The sequence below is a fragment of the Nicotiana tabacum genome, chromosome 19, assembly GCF_000715075.1.
Source record: "Nicotiana tabacum cultivar K326 chromosome 19, ASM71507v2, whole genome shotgun sequence".
NCBI classification, from domain to species: Eukaryota; Viridiplantae; Streptophyta; class Magnoliopsida; order Solanales; family Solanaceae; genus Nicotiana; species Nicotiana tabacum.
In genome coordinates, this window is record NC_134098.1 from 150,165,467 (window position 1) to 150,181,578 (window position 16,112).

General features: G+C 36.9%; 2 protein-coding genes across 2 annotated transcripts; one reads left to right on the plus strand and one right to left on the minus strand.

The window, feature by feature from the left end:
- Positions 1-3,402: 3,402 nt before the first annotated feature.
- LOC107807243 (pathogenesis-related thaumatin-like protein 3.5) lies at positions 3,403-5,307 on the plus strand. The gene is made up of 3 exons (XM_016631590.2): positions 3,403-3,556; positions 3,651-3,848; positions 4,646-5,307. The coding sequence occupies exons 1-3, from the start codon at positions 3,505-3,507 to the stop codon at positions 5,110-5,112; spliced, it is 717 nt and encodes a 238-aa protein (XP_016487076.1). The 5' UTR covers positions 3,403-3,504; the 3' UTR covers positions 5,113-5,307.
- Positions 5,308-6,431: 1,124 nt separating this feature from the next.
- On the minus strand, positions 6,432-10,353 carry LOC107807251 (ras-related protein RGP1). Its single transcript, XM_016631599.2, has 2 exons — positions 9,767-10,353; positions 6,432-7,217 (listed from the first exon to the last, which is right to left on the minus strand). The coding sequence occupies exons 1-2, from the start codon at positions 9,994-9,996 to the stop codon at positions 6,770-6,772; spliced, it is 678 nt and encodes a 225-aa protein (XP_016487085.1). The 5' UTR covers positions 9,997-10,353; the 3' UTR covers positions 6,432-6,769.
- Positions 10,354-16,112: the final 5,759 nt, after the last annotated feature.

Genomic DNA, 16,112 nt, shown 5'->3' on the forward strand with positions numbered 1-16,112 from the left:
TGTGCCTTTACAAAAGAATCTGCAAGTATAGCAAACGAATCAATAGAGTTAGGTGGTAAATTGTGGTACCATATCATAGCTCCCTTTGACATGGTTTCCCCAAATTTCTTTAGCAAGACAGATTCGATCTCGTCATCCTCTAGATCATTCCCTTTGATAGCATATATGTAAAAGGTGACATGCTCGTTTGGGTCGGTCGTTCCATTGTATTTAGGAATCTCGGGCATGCTGAACTTCTTGGGAATCGATTTGGGAGCCGCGCTCAAGGGGAAGAGTTTTTGCACGAACTTTTTGGAATCCAGACCCTTCAATATTTGTGGTGCCCCCGGGATTTGATCGACCCTGGAGTTATAAGTTTCCACCTTCTTATCGTTTGCCTCGATCTTCTTTTCCCCAGACTCAACTTGTTTTGTCAGTTCTTCGAGCATCTTTATGATTGCACGATCGGACTCCAATTCCTTCTCGTTCGATTTCCTTGAAACCGATTCGACCCTATGGACAACTTCTTGGGACGGCTCGGGCTCGATCTTGCTCGCTGGGTGATTCTGGTTTTGGAGCTGGGCTATCGCTGCTTGTTGAGCCTGCAACATTTCGAAGATCACCCGCAGGCTAATCCCGCCCTCTTCGCCGCAACGTGTACTTTGAGCGGCTGATCGAATGTCTCTACGGATGCTATTCTCGGGATCGACGGCCAAATTTGTATTGATGGCAACATGCGAGCTGACGTTAATTGGATCTACAGCCGGAACTCTATCAAGGCCAACTGGAGGTATGTCGTTCCCTGGTGCTATGTTATCATTTTCGCCGTGGTGACTAAAATCATTGTCCACGTGTAGAGGTGTTGACTTAGAGTTCGACATTTTGGTTCTAGAATCAAAGATACTCCAAAGAACAAGTGTAAAATAGTGTGTGATGAAAGTTTGTACCAGGTAATCACTATTATCCTTAGTCCCACGGTGGGCGCCAAACTGTTTACCCTAATCGGATAACAATTGAATTTATACGCGGTTTTATGGATACGTGATATAACTTGATACAAATTAAGGAACACAGATTAAAATTGAAATTGATGATAAAAGAATTAATGCAAACCACACGAATCGAGCAGCCTTATGCCAAACTGTTTATCAAATCGAACAGCTTTGGCCCTCGAGTTCGATCACCCTTGATCGGAGAGATGTCTCAACTAATGTATGAACAGAATAACAAGATGATAAAAGCTAGAAAATAACAGTATATTGCTTTATGTTGCGTAATGTATCCCTTTACAAATGCTCAGACTCCCTTTATATAGTAGGGGAGTCCTACTCTCGATACAATTCTATACAAGGTAAGAAATCTCATGATTTGCTAATCAATCGGCCTATCCTTGATACGTGCTGAGATTTCCGCTGTGATCTATAACCGATCACAGATATTTTGTCCTTCTATTATTCGGCTTGGTAAATTTTTCTCGATCTCGTCTAGTCTCGATTTTGTTCGATGACATGGTCTCGAGTTTAACGATATAGCTTCGCACCTCGGTTTGAAATAATTCGAGGTTGAACTTTAACCTATCATTTTTCAGTTTCGATTAGTCGCACAAGAGGCGAACCCGATTTTGACTGTATACAGTAACAAAATGGTAATTCGCCTACAACCCTACAAAACAACACGTGCCAAAACTTATAGTAATAAAATATTACGGGAGGTAAGAATCTTAGGATTAATTTCAATAGCACGTTCCAAATGTCGGACAATGACCATGGCTTCCTAAGTCCTAACCATGGAATTACTTGTACGCAAGGGAAGATGAACACAATAAAAAGGTTTGTAACACTGCACATGGCTTCGCTTAATTAACTTGAAAATTTATCTATGGTTTGAATTTAGTGTTCAATATTTCTATTACTGGTAACCTCTTGCAGATGCATAGGCTCATAACATGACCTTCTAGTTATAAAAAATACAATTATGGTCTAAACGAATTAAGGAGAGAAAAATAAAAAATGCAAAGACAAGCCATATGCTACTCATGTGCCAAATCGTTAAACAATGTGTCGAGTTTATACGGCACTTTGAACTTTGAACAAGTTGCTTCGAAAGATTAACTTATATACACTAATTGTGTAAAAAAAAAATTACACTATCTGTGTATTTTAATATATATTGTAGCATATGATATGTTTTATTTTTTAAGTTATCAATCTCACTTTTTATGAATAGTGTTAATTACCTATAATCATCTTTATGATTATACTCTTCTAGATAATATAATCATGTAAAAGAAATTTTATAGATAGTAGGATATTGATACTAAAATCTTCGTTCACCTCAGGGTTACATAATTTCGTAAAGGAAACGAACTGGTTTTTTTGTGGCTACATATGGAGATATTAAATATTAATCTCCTGTGTTTGCATTTTTTCGTTGACCATTACTTTATGTTTTTGAGAGTGTCAATTTAATTAATTATCACAGTGACATTGGACAGGGATAAACTGATCATTTTACACAAAACTAAAACTTATGAAATATATAAACCACAAGAAAAATATCATATGTTCGAATATTATTATTTTTAATTATACACACATACACTCTCGTCAAATCTTAGTGTTGTTACAATTCCATCGAGGTGCCAATTGTTTAACACGAACATTTGGCCATGAGAGGAGAAAGTTCAGCTGAAAGCTATGAGAAACGTAATGATGTGAAGTGATTACAACATGATTTTGCTGTTTCAGTATTTCAGGAATACAATATTTTTGGAGGGTTTTCTGTGACAAACGAAATGATTTTGACATCTTCAAATTATGTTATCTCCGTGAATTATAATTTACTTTTAACTAGTTCCATTTTACATGATATTGTTCTTTTTTTTAAAGATTAAAGATATATACTTTTCACCAAAATTTTAGTAACAATATTTTGTACTAACATAACATTGTTGAGTTTTATGAGCAAAAACTTTTCTTTGACATTGTTAATCGAGGTCCATAGAAGAAACAACATAATATCCACTCGGTATGATATAAACACAAAAGAAAAAGAAATCATTGATAACGTAAATCAAACAATTTTTTTTTAATTTCATCATATATAATATATACACCAAGGATGTTGAAACTAGAACGAGTCTAAAGCTAGGGGGAGAAACCAGCCTTAATTTTTTCCTTCATTTTCTCAAACCACCATCTATTTTTCATGACTACCCATTTCATTTAGGTAGAAAAATCATTGAAATTATAATTCTTCTATTTTTTTTTCAACCATTCTTTTCCTTTTTTCATAATTTACAATTAAAGATTTAATTTTAGGCATGTGAAGATAACCCTCCCTCTAATTCATTTATGATTGATAGATATTAATTGACCTTTCTCACATCAACCTTTCTCAACTTCCTCATAAATAGAGTATACAACTACTCCTAACTTCATCTCAACCTTATATATACACCATCAATTTCAAGATCCAAAAATCTAAAAAATCCTTGAACTCAAAAACAGTCAAAAGGAAATCAATATGGAACCACATTTCTTAGTTCTTATCCTTTATTTCCTTCTCTTTTTCATTGGTAAGTATTCTTTAACGCTCTATATATATAGTTCTTGTTTCTTAAAATGTAAATATACTATCTTCTCAATACTTATATATGATCTTACATACAGGTGGAGATGCTGCAGTTTTCACATTAAAAAACAAATGTAATATGAAAATATGGCCTGGAATTTTATCAGGAGGAGGTCATCCCTTACTAATGAATGGAGGTTTGCAGCTACAACCAAATGAGACTGCAGAAATCAAAGCACCTACTGGTTGGTCAGGTCGATTCTGGCCACGAAGCCAATGCAACTTTGACACCTCAGGTAAACACGAGTGACGATGACACCCTTTAGTAAGGGGTATCAAAATGATCGGAGGCGGAGTTAGGATTTGCACTTTATGGGTTCGAGATTATAATCCTTTTAAGTTACTGTGTTCTAAGTTAATAATTTATATATATTTATTAGATTTTTAGTATAAATACAGAGTTTGAACAAAAGCTAGTGGGTTCGACCGAACCCGCAACCAACGTTGTGGCTCCGCCCCTGGAAATGATATATGTGTGTGCGTGCGCGTGTGTGAAAGCACTTTCTAAATTTGAGCCAAATAATTATGTGAAAGCACTTTCTTATTTGACATGTGAATTGTTGGTCCCAATTACTAGAGGAAAGGTACAAATATGGAAGAAGAAATTAAAGGGAGATAGAAAAAGAAGGGCATTGCAGCTTTTATAGTGAGGGATCTGACTAATTAGAGAGGCATTTGACTAAGAGATGGAAAGAGTGAAAGACAAAATTGTTCATAGTTTTTACGTGCTAGGTTACTTTTAGAAAATGGAGAATTATACATGCGAATTTTAGCTTTAGTGCTAGTTTGATATCTTTATACTCTTAGATTTCTATCATTTTGTTTCGACTTTGTTTTATCATGTTCTTGTTACTACTTGTTGTCATTACTTCTTTTCATTCTTTCTTTAATTGAGGGTCTATTGGAAACAATCTTTTTGCCCTTCCAGGATAGGGGTAAGGCTGCGTACATTTTACCCTCCTCACACCCCACTTGTAAAAATTCACTGGGCATGTTATTGTTGTTGTTGTAAATTCTGTGTACGCCACTGCAGGTAAAGGGACATGTGCCACTGCAGATTGCGGCGGAGTACTCGAATGCAATGGTGCAGGTGGCAACCCACCTGCCTCACTTGCAGAGTTCACCCTTGATAGTCCTATGGATTTCTATGATGTTAGTTTTGTGGATGGTTTCAATATCCCCATATCAATTTACCCTTTAGGTGGATCTGGGAATTGTTCAAATGTCCAGTGTGTTTCAGACTTGAACTTACAATGTCCTCCTGAATTACAAGTGAAAACAAATAATGATACAGTCATTGCATGTAAAAGTGCATGCCTTGCTTTTAATAAACCAGAGTATTGTTGCACTGAGGAATTCAATGATCCCAACATATGCAAACCTACAAAGTACTCAGAAATTTTCAAGAAGGCTTGTCCAGATGCTTATAGTTATCCTTATGATGATGCAACAAGTACTTTTACCTGTAAGGGAGCTGATTACCTCATCTCATTCTGTTGACAATCTATATCAAGTCAATTTATTTATGTATTTATTATTAAAATTTTCTGAAAAGTTTGTGGATTCAAAATATACCCTATTGGTAGGGCAATATATGGATGAATTAATGAATTATGGGTAGTAGTAATAATAAATACATGAAAATCTTGTGGGTTCACAAGTGGAATGAGAAAATCATATTCCAGTTGTTTTGTATACAGATTCATCGTTAAAAAAATATTTTAGTTTATAATAGTATCTTCAATTCAAATGCCAACTCTCATTACAAAGATGTGCACGTGTATTTACGTATACCAGTTTGATCAAAATGATGGAGTGTATAATGAAGTATAAAATGAAGTTTTCATTCTGTGTCATAACTGAAAGCCACTATTTGTTTTTGCAAGGATTATCCTTCTTTTGTTCAAAGACTGGAAAACTAAAAAAATTTAGAATTATTTGGGTGGCTAAGAAGGTCAATCAGTTTAGGTATATGACAACTTTGCACTCAAAATGGTGAAGTGGAAGCAAATTCATTAGTCTGCCTTTTCTATTCCAACAAATAGGTATTGATTATTGACATATCAACAGATGTTCATTCTGCTCAACTGTGTAGTCATTTCCACATCGACTCATCAAGTTACATTACAAGTTGGGCTAAGCCTAAACTTGGCTAGAGGCAATGACCCGCCCACCTAACTGAACCAAATACAAGCCCAAGTTTATCGAATGGGCCGCCCTCAAGTTCAATGCGGCAAAGTGCACAAATTTTCATTTTTAAGACCGATATTTAAAGAATAGTCAAAATTTACAAAGTATTTTTAAAAAGTTTAGCTATCTTATAATCAAATTTCAAACCTCGGGTCTGAAAATTTCAATCGTGGGGCTGAAGTTTCAAAGAAGTTTAAACTGTCAAATTTAATTTTGGCAGATCAAAATTCAAACATTCTATAGCAGTTTAAAATTTCATACCCTAAGTTCTGAAGCAGAAGGGTCTGAAATTTTCTAAACTTTAGTTTTTAAAAACTTACTATAGCTAATTTAATTCCGTCATTTAAACACCGTATCTAAAAGTCATCATCTCTCCCAGCACTCCCTCTTCCCTATTCAAATGATGCCAATTATAGCGAAAAAAATGACAGGAGTCTCCAAGGCAGGGAAGTAGTAATGCATGGAATAACTGCAGGAAGTCAAGATGTATACACTTACTATAGAGAAGTAAGAAAAAGATTTCCAGTGCTCCCTTAAGAAAGTGAAAGGACGCGTGTACTTTAATTGATCAGTATGTAATGTTTTTGGTTCGTTTTCAACTGCAAGTTACAATTTCAGGTATCAGGAAGTAAAAGCAAGAAAGAAACACAATCTTATGTGATTATGATACACAATGGAACACATCAAACTTATATCCCCTCAGAAGACAATGCCATACTTGTAAGCTCGTGAAAACCTACATGAAGAATGAAAACTATCTAATTCTACTGTAGCAATACTGTTCCAACTCAGGGATCAGTACATCTCTCTTGCTCATCAGTCCCACATGAAGGGAAAGAAAAGTATAAATGTCACAGAAAAAAGGGAACCAGACATCAAGAAGTGGAAGCCGTTGAGAGCTACAAGTGACCAAAAAAACTGATTACCAGATAATACCCACATATAAACCTCCTGGAAAAGATCAATCCTATGAAGATCTGCAACAGCTGTATGAGCTCCCACTTGGTACAGGTTCTTGGCCAGGAACAACAATTTCCTTTCCCCTGAGGAGAGCTGAACTCCCAGCTGAGTCTGCCTCATTGGCAACAAGGGATTTCTTGCTCACAACTCTATATATCTCCGTCAAGACATTAACAAACGCTGTCTCAACATTTGTTGCTTCTAGGGCCGATGTTTCAATAAAGAATAGGTTCTCCTTCTCAGCAAACTCTTTGGCATCCTCAGTAGGTACAGCACGAAGACTAACCAGGTCAGTCTTGTTGCCTACAAGCATGATGACAATGTTCTTATCAGCATGGCCCCGCAGTTCCTCCAACCACCTAGCAACATGATCAAAGGATTGACGTTTGGTGATGTCATAGACCAGCATTGCTCCAACAGCACCTCGATAGTATGCACTTGTTACTGCCCTATATCTGGAGCCACACACCAAACATAAGTTTTGAGACCCAAAAGGGCACATAGAGCATCTGGAAAATAGCAGCCATTTTCTTGCGACAGGCACAAGCATAATCATGCATGACCATAATAATGCACGTATATAGAACAACTACTAAGTTATGCAGAGGACATCTTTTTATATTATTAATAGGTAAAGGGTGTCCCACATCAGATTAGTAGTTACCAGACTATGTCGAATTGTCAACTATCATTTAGAGGAATACATTGTGCTTCAGTTTTTTTTCCTTTTTGCAACTCTTTCCTCACTTCACATTCATGTTTGGTATCAAAGCATTTCTACGGGCATTCAGTCATCAATCACCACACATATTGCCTTTGGGACTCTTAATTTCTCTCCTGAGGGGGGCATAACCTATAATCAAATGGTTAACAAGAAAACACCCAGAGGGATCATAGTCCAGATTTTTAAACTGCACCAAGCATAAGTGTTTAGTACATTCAGTTCAGCTCTCTACATTCCTGAATTCAGTATGAGATTGCAGTTATATTAAAGTTTTATATCTTCGGCTGCATATTGAAATTCCATTTTCTTTCTTTTCTTTCTTAGGAGGGTACTCATTTCACACACGAATACAAAACCTACAAACAGGACTGAACTTCTTAAGCATTCTGATGTTCATTGCACTTGACTGGTCTCACAAAGAAATATCTTCCAGTCTTCCACATATGGTTGTATTATCTTTTCTTCTTTTTTTTATGAAAAAAAAATTGATTTTTAGACATTCTACACCAGATGTCATGTATTCACAGCCCCTCAAGGCACAAATACATTCTCTCCTTTCGAGGTGATATGGAATGCTGATAACAATGATACCTGCAGCTATCCTGTAGTCCTAAAAAGAAAAGGGAAGTAGAAGTTATAACTACCATTTTCCCCAGAATCAAAGTTGGATTGTGTCACTGTGGTTATATTTAATTATGCATGGAGTTGTCGTTCAGTACCAGCACAGATTGTCTTTAGCTACAGTCCATTTACCTGACTTACGAATGCAAAACTTATAATCCAGGGGAAGGAGTTCCCAGGATGACATTAAATTATGTGAGAATTTTAGGTAGCCCAAACACCTGCCCACTCTGTGTTTGGAAAAGAAACCTACTAATAGCTACCTTTTAGAGAAATTTATGAAGTTCATAAATCTAAAACCAGGGCAGCAGAAACTGAGAACTTAAAATAACCAAAGAAAATGGTAAAGAACTTGACAACAACCAAATTAAACAAGTCAAAGAAATAAAAAAGGAATTCTTGCCTCAACTCCATAAAGATGGAGATGGCAATGAAGGTAATGATATATATGCTCTTAATTTAATAGCTATGGCCATTCTTGACGGCCATTCTTGACTATAGCCATTCTTGACATCCAAGAACTTGATAAAGAGGGATATAACTCATATAAGTTGGTTTTTGTGTGCAAGAAATCAGTGAAGATGTGAATGACTTGCTAACTAGAATTTCAAGCAACTAATGCTTACATTAAGGTAGGTTGTCTACATCACACCCCGGACCCTGCGTGAACGCGGGATGCCTTGTGCATCGGACAGCCGCAAATTGTGGAGTAATTTGGAATATGTTGGGTATCGAAAGATTAGTGCCATATTTTGTTATAAGTTTGCTACTAAGTTAGGTATTCAGAAGAAAAAGGAGGATGAGTAGAGCGGAGGAAATGGTTCCTTTGGCACTCACTTGGAAGATTTAGAAAGCAAGGAAGAAAATACCTGTTGAAGAGGTTGAAAACTCTTTTGTACATAATAGAGGATCATTTATGTTTCCGGACTTATCAAAAAAGAGGATCATTTACGTTTTATGTAGAAATTTCTCGAAAACCTATGAAATTCCAATTAGTATAGATGATTGGGACCTTTTTGTAGAGGATCACATTTTTATCTAGATCCTCTACTCTTGCATGTCATTTTATATGGAGTTATCCCCAATTAAATCAATAAAATGCACCCTTTATCAACATAAGAACTAAATTTGGAAGGTAAATCAAACTACGGATTGATACAAAATGAGTAAGAAAAAGATAATAAAGAATCAAATGACCCAACGCAGAATATGAGGCGAAGCATTAGATGTATTAAAAAGGGGCACTCCTTTACAATCTCAAACAATGCTAATCTAATTGGGGTCAATTATATGATTCCTCAATATCGACAATTCCGAGCTAAATGGGACTAAGTAATCATTTTGCTCAATTTGAACCCGTTTCATTCCAATACTCCATATTTTGGGGTTCACAGTTACTTGTATATCCCTTCTAAAAGACAAAGTTCTTATCAAATAGAGAAACATATCTGATCATAGCTCGAAAAGAACACATCTAAGTGAACATATCAGAATACAGTCTTTTAAGTCTCTGTATAGCATAACAGAACCGTTTGATCAAACCCATATCAAACAAATACCAATTATATAATTCACAGATCAAAAGTCGACAATTTGGAATAAATCACTATCACCGCGAAATATTAACAGATCTTACACAGATATGAAGTTCAAAATTACCTTTCTTGACCAGCAGTGTCCCAAATTTGAGCCTTGACAGTCTTATGATCGATATCTAAAGTCCTCGTCTGGAATTCAACACCGATGGTGGCCTTAGAATCAAGATTAAACTCATTCCTCGAAAACCGGGCCAATAGCTGCGATTTCCCAACCGCAGAATCCCCGATCAGCACCACCTTGAACACGTAATCTATCTTCTGATTGAAATCCCCTCCATACAACTTCGACATCTTCCTAAGCTTCCACTATTCTTTATTGTAAACAAACCCGATCGATCAAATCGATCGGTTAAAATGAACTCGCAGTGCTATTTCATAAACTTAAGACGTTCAATTTGTCGATTTAATATACAGACAAAACAGAGAGACAATCGAAGTTCAGGGGGTTAGGGTTTAATGGAAAATGGGAAAGAAATGAAAATGCAAGTTGTAAAGGGGTTTATATATAGATTTTTGACTGAGTAAATTAATCAATAGTTGGGAAAGGCCATATAGGCAAAGGGAATCGGCTGTTCGGTGGTTGTCAGGTTGGAGGGAATGAACCGCGTCCTCCACAATCATTAACGGCTTCGCGCCTCCCCTCTAACTATTTTTTAATTTTCTTTTCCCAACTACCTATTTCTTTAAGGAGCAAGTACTTTGTTTCAAATTTTTTATTGTATATATATAAGTAAAATTATATATATAACCTTGCGGTCCGGCCACGTATAATGGGAGCTTAGTGTACCGGACTGATAGATGATTGAATTTTCTTAACATGATTCAAGAGTTCTTCATATGTTTATTATTTTAGTTTTTGAATCTTCTTAGCAAAAAATTTATTATCGTTATTGTGTGAAGAAGGACAAAATAACACACAGAAAGTAACTAAATATATGAAAATTAGATGAAAAAACAAGGAAATTAAGTAGGAGAAAAAAGTTAGTACTATCAATCAGAATAATGCAAAATCTAGTGTTAGGAGTAGAATTATAAAGAGCTTAGTAATGAGTTTAAAAAAAAAACACTCGTTGCATTAATAAGCGTGTAATCTAACATATCTTTCCAATTATTTTTTTGTGGATTAGTTATTTTATTTTATTAAGAACTAAACAAGCAGATTCAATTGACACTAATAGCATGACTGCAAGAGCATATTAAACAAGCATAATATAGAAGGCAGATTTCTCTACGTGCTAAAACATTCATTTTTGCTTGTCCGCAAACGATCCATTTTTGTTTTGTACTTCAAATTTGAAGTTCTTGAAGCTAAAGAAATAACCTAGGTTAATCATGCACTTTTTTTCCAATCAAATAACTAGAATTTTATCTCTTTACTGAATAGTAGTATAATACTATTAGTTTTCATAACCAGCTTGTGTCACGACCCAAAATCCCACTAGTCGTGATGACACCTAACCCAACCCGTTAGGTAAGTCAATTTCCAACAATCCAATTCCAATGAAATTAATTAAAAGAAAATATCTAAAACCAATACATCTCCCCAAGAACTGGTAGTACAAATCATGAGCTTCTAAGAATAGAGTGTACAAAGCGGAAATGAAATAAATACGTAGTCTGTTTGAATAATACATAAACAGAGCTTTTATAAATCTGAGGCTACTCTGAACAAGAGGCAGCTACAACAGGAACGCAGGTACATCTTCAGATCCCGCAACCCTCGAGCACAGCAACAACAGCAGCCAACATCTGCACGAAATGTGCAAAAGTGTAGTATCAGTACAACCGACCACATGTACTGAGTATAACAAACCTAGCTGTAGGTTGAAAGTAGTGACGAGCTTCTACCAAGGTCGGGTCCAAAGCCACTAATCCACAACAGTTAATAACGACATAAAGCAAATAGTACCAGAAGTAACTCAGAGATAAATGCTCAGTCACATCATGATTTCAGAAATAATAGTTCTTCCTTTCAAGTACATCAGTGAAAATCCAAATCTTTTGCCAAAGTTACCAAAAATGTGAATAAGTTTGAAAACAGATTTTTTCCAAAATTCTTTCAATAATAAATAAAATATCTCATTTTCTTTTCAGATAACCAGTATAAAACAAATGCATCACTATGCTCATATGTCAACATGTGTGAGAAATCATGAACAATGTGATACCGTACAGCATGAGAAAACACATCTCTATGCATATATGTCATGTGTGCATGGCAATGCAATGTATCTCAGAGATTGTACTCATGTACTCACACTCTCAGAGTACTCAATCTCACTGTCTCGCATTCTGTCTCACTGTGCTCAGCACACTCAATCACTCAGCGCTATACAATACATGCTGCGGTGTGCAGCCCGATCCCTGTTTATAGTCAACTGCGCTCACTGGGGGTGTACAGACTCATGAGGGGCTCCTACAGCCCAAGCGCTATAAGCACGGACAACTCACGTGCTGCACGGACAACTCACGTGCCATAATATAAATATCTGGATCCGCACGGCCAACTCACGTGCAATAATAATATAAGGATCCGCACGGCCAACTCACGTGTTGCACGGCCAACTCACGTGCAATAATAATATAAGGATCCGCACGGCCAACTCACATGCTGCACGGCCAACTCACGTACAATAATAATCCAATAAGGCCTGCTGCAGGTGGGTAGCCCCGATCCATATAATAGTAATAATATATGTAAAGCCAATATGGCCTGCTGCGGCATGCAGCCCGATCCCAAAAAAAATATCCTCACAATCAGGCCCTGGGCCTCCCTCAGTCATCAATCTCTCTAGTCTCTCTCTCATGGGCTCACAATGTCATGAGAGTAGCCCGAATATGATGATATGATATATCAATAAATAACAACAGAGAATGAGATATGATATGTAATGAAATGGATATGACTGAGTATGAATTTTCAACATAACCAATAATTCATAGCAATATAACCTCTGTGGATCCCAATAATACTGGCACATATCATCAACATAATTTTTAATATGCTTTTCAGCTAAATTTCTTTAACACATAAAATCGCATGGAAAATGCCAAGATTATTTAACTACAAAATTCCACAGAAATAATTATGTCACAATTTCTATAGTGCACGCCCACACGCCCGTCACCTAGCATGTGCGTCACCTCCCAACAATTCACATAATACATATATTCAGGGTTCATACCTTCAGCTCCAAGATTAGAAGAGTTACTTAGCTCGAACAAGCCAAATCCAATGTCGAGCAAGCTAAGCAATGCTCCAGAAATTCCATTCTGCGCGTATAACTTTCAAACGGCTCGAATATAGTCACAATTAATTTGATTCAGCCCACAAAATTTATTGGAATTAGCTTCATAAGAAAATGCTAATTTTCCATAAAAATCCGAATTTTAGCTCAAAAATCGCCTGTGGGGCCCACGTCTCGGAACTCAACAAAAGTTATAAAATCCGAAAACCCATTCAACCACGAGTCTAATCATACCAATTTTATCAAAATCCGACTCCAACTCGACCCTCAAATCTTCAATTTAAACTAAGAGGGTTTTCAAACTTTTCTAACTTAATTCGTCAATTAAATGATAAAAATAACCATGGATTCGGGTAATTTAACCAATATTGAGTTAACAATACTTACCCCGTTGTTTCCTATGAAAATCACCCAAAAATCGCCTCAATCCGAGCTCCAAATCGTCAAAAACTGAAAATGGGACGAAGTCCCATTTTCAGAACTTAAACTCACTGCCCACGCTTTTCTTCTTCGCGAACGCGGTCAGTGCCTCGCGTCCGCGAAGCACAAAATAGCTCCCATCCAAATTCCTCCTTTGCGAACGCGACATCACCCTCGCGTTCGCGAAGCACAAAATGCCTCTGCCTTAATGCCTCCTACGCAAACGCGTTCAACCCATCGTGAACGCGATGCTTCGTTCCCCCTCACTACGCGAATGCGACACCCTCTACGCGAACGCGTAGACCAATTGCCCGGGGTCCTCAGCTGCTTCCTCTCTTCTTCGTGAACGCGTAACACCTCTCGCGTACGCGATGTACACCCAGTCCACCCTTCACGAACGCGTTCTTTTCTTCGCGAACGCAAAGAGCAAATATTGCCAGCCTCTCAGTTCCTCTTCGCGAACGCGATGAAGGAAACCAGATGGTGCATCAGAAAAATTTCAGCAGAGTTCCAAGTCCATCATCCAACCCGTTAACCATCCGAAACTCACCCGAGCCCCTCGGGACCTCAACCAAATATACCAACAAGTCCTAAAATATCATACGAACTTAGTCGAACCCTCAAATCACCTAAAACAACGCTAAAACCATGAATTATACCCCAATTCAAGCCTAATGAACTTTAAAATTTCTAATTTCTACAATCGACTCTAGACTTCAAATCATGTCCGATTTCTAATTTCTACCCCAATACAAATCACGTCCGATTGACCTAAAATTTTGCACACAAGTCATAAATGATATAACAGAGGTATTCCAATTTTCAGAATCGGATTCCGACCCCGATATCAAAAAGTCAACCCCCTGGTCAAACTTCTTAAAAATTAAACTTTTGGCATTTCAAGCCTAATTCCTCTACGAACATCCAAATAATATTCCGAACACGCTCCTAAATCCAAAAGTGCCATACGGAGCTATTGAAATCATCAAAATTCGAATCCGAGGTCATTTACACATAAGTCCGTATCCGGTCACTATTTTAACTTAAGCTTTAAACCTTGGAACTAAGTGTTCCAATTCATTCCAAAACTTCACTGGACCTGAACCAATTACCTCGACAATTCACACAACAACTGTAAGGTACAATTTGAGCAGTAAATGGAGAAACGAGGTTGTAATATTCAAAACGACTGACCGGGTCGTTACAGCTTGGTTCCTATCACCAAAAATCAAACAATTAGAATGCACATCAAAAGCCGGTGGTGCTCATTGATGTGGAATTTTTGGAATTGTTGTTACTCAATATAGATATATCAAAATATGCTCTAATATTATTTGAAGTTCGACTCAGACGGAAAATGAAGAAAAAGAATCACATTTTGATGATCAATACTTCTATTACAAGTTGTAAACATCCTAAATCGAATTGGATTTGAAAAAATATAATTAAGGTTAGAGAGAGAGAGAAAATATTTCGACCAAAGAAAATATCCAGCGGCGCATTCTTATTTACATCCGGTCCGATTACAACTAATAACTATTATGTTAAAATTAGAAAACAAGCCTAAAATATATACAACTGATATGTGACTATCTACAAATAATATAACATTGGATCATGCCTTCAAAGCTTCTTGTTTGGACCTGAAGCTAAGTAGTTAGATATTCCACCACCTCCACCCCCTCAAGTTGGAGGGGGAAGACACCTTCAGATTGGACAAAAAGAGTAGTGAAACACTACAGTCAATGGCTTGGTAAAGATGTCTGCAAGCAGAGTGGAAGTAGACACATGGAACAACTGAATCAAACTCTCTGCTAACTTCTTCGGGATAAAGTAGCCGTCCACCTCTATGTGTTTAGTTCGCTCATAAAAAACTGGGTTCTTAGCAATGTGTATTGCAGCCTAATTATCATAAAAAGTAGAAACAAGATGAAAAACATCAACAAAAATGCCAGTCAATACTCAGCTTCAGTAAAAGAAAGGAAAACAACTAATTGTGTTTTGGACTTCAAGACCATCAAACAGTCACCAAAAAAGACACAAAAACCTGACACAGATCTGCGTGTATCAAGGAAAGCTACATAGTTACTATCAAGATAAGCTGTAAGAGCGGAGCCAGGAGAGTTAGAGCAAAACAGTCCAACATCAATGATACCCTTCAGATACCCCAACATATGTAAAGTAGCAGACATATGAGGCAGTCGAAGTGTTTGTAAAAATTGACTCAAGTGTTGCACACTAAAGCAGAGATCAGGTCTGGTATGAGTCGAAAACAACAGTTTTCCAATCAAACTCTTGTGTCTCTCGGGCTGTGGTAACAACTCCCCAGAATTAGCCCTCAATTTAGAGTTCAAATCTAACTAGGAGAAGTGGTGACCTCAATGCCCAGAAAGTAATGTAGAAGACCCAGTTCTTTGATCTTGAAATCACTATCCATAAATTGCTTTAAGGTTGAAATCTCAACAAAATTGTCCCATGTCAAGATGATATCATCTTGTCACGACCCCAAATTCCCTCCGTAGGATATCGTGATGGCACCTAGTCTCTAAGACTAGGTATGCCTATCAATGCAGAATAATAATAAATATCTAAAATAAATAAACTACAATTCAAACAATTTCAACTCCCAAAACCCGGTAGAAATAAGTCACAAGCTTCTAAGAATTTATTCTCTATGTCTCTATACATCAGAGTCTAAAGCAAATAAGGAAGACAACATAGTAAGATAGAAGGGGACTT

What these genes read in the sequence shown, in the direction of transcription:
- LOC107807243 (XM_016631590.2), top strand. Translation starts at nt 3,505, where the DNA reads ATGGAACCACATTTCTTAGTTCTTATCCTTTATTTCCTTCTCTTTTTC. An exon ending in TTTCCTTCTCTTTTTCATTG is followed by an intron (nt 3,557 to 3,650) that starts GTAAGTATTCTT and finishes TCTTACATACAG; the next exon opens with GTGGAGATGCTGCAGTTTTC. An exon ending in ATGCAACTTTGACACCTCAG is followed by an intron (nt 3,849 to 4,645) that starts GTAAACACGAGT and finishes ACGCCACTGCAG; the next exon opens with GTAAAGGGACATGTGCCACT.
- LOC107807251 (XM_016631599.2), bottom strand. Translation starts at nt 9,996, where the DNA reads ATGTCGAAGTTGTATGGAGGGGATTTCAATCAGAAGATAGATTACGTG. An exon ending in GACACTGCTGGTCAAGAAAG is followed by an intron (nt 7,218 to 9,766) that starts GTAATTTTGAAC and finishes GTGTGGCTCCAG; the next exon opens with ATATAGGGCAGTAACAAGTG.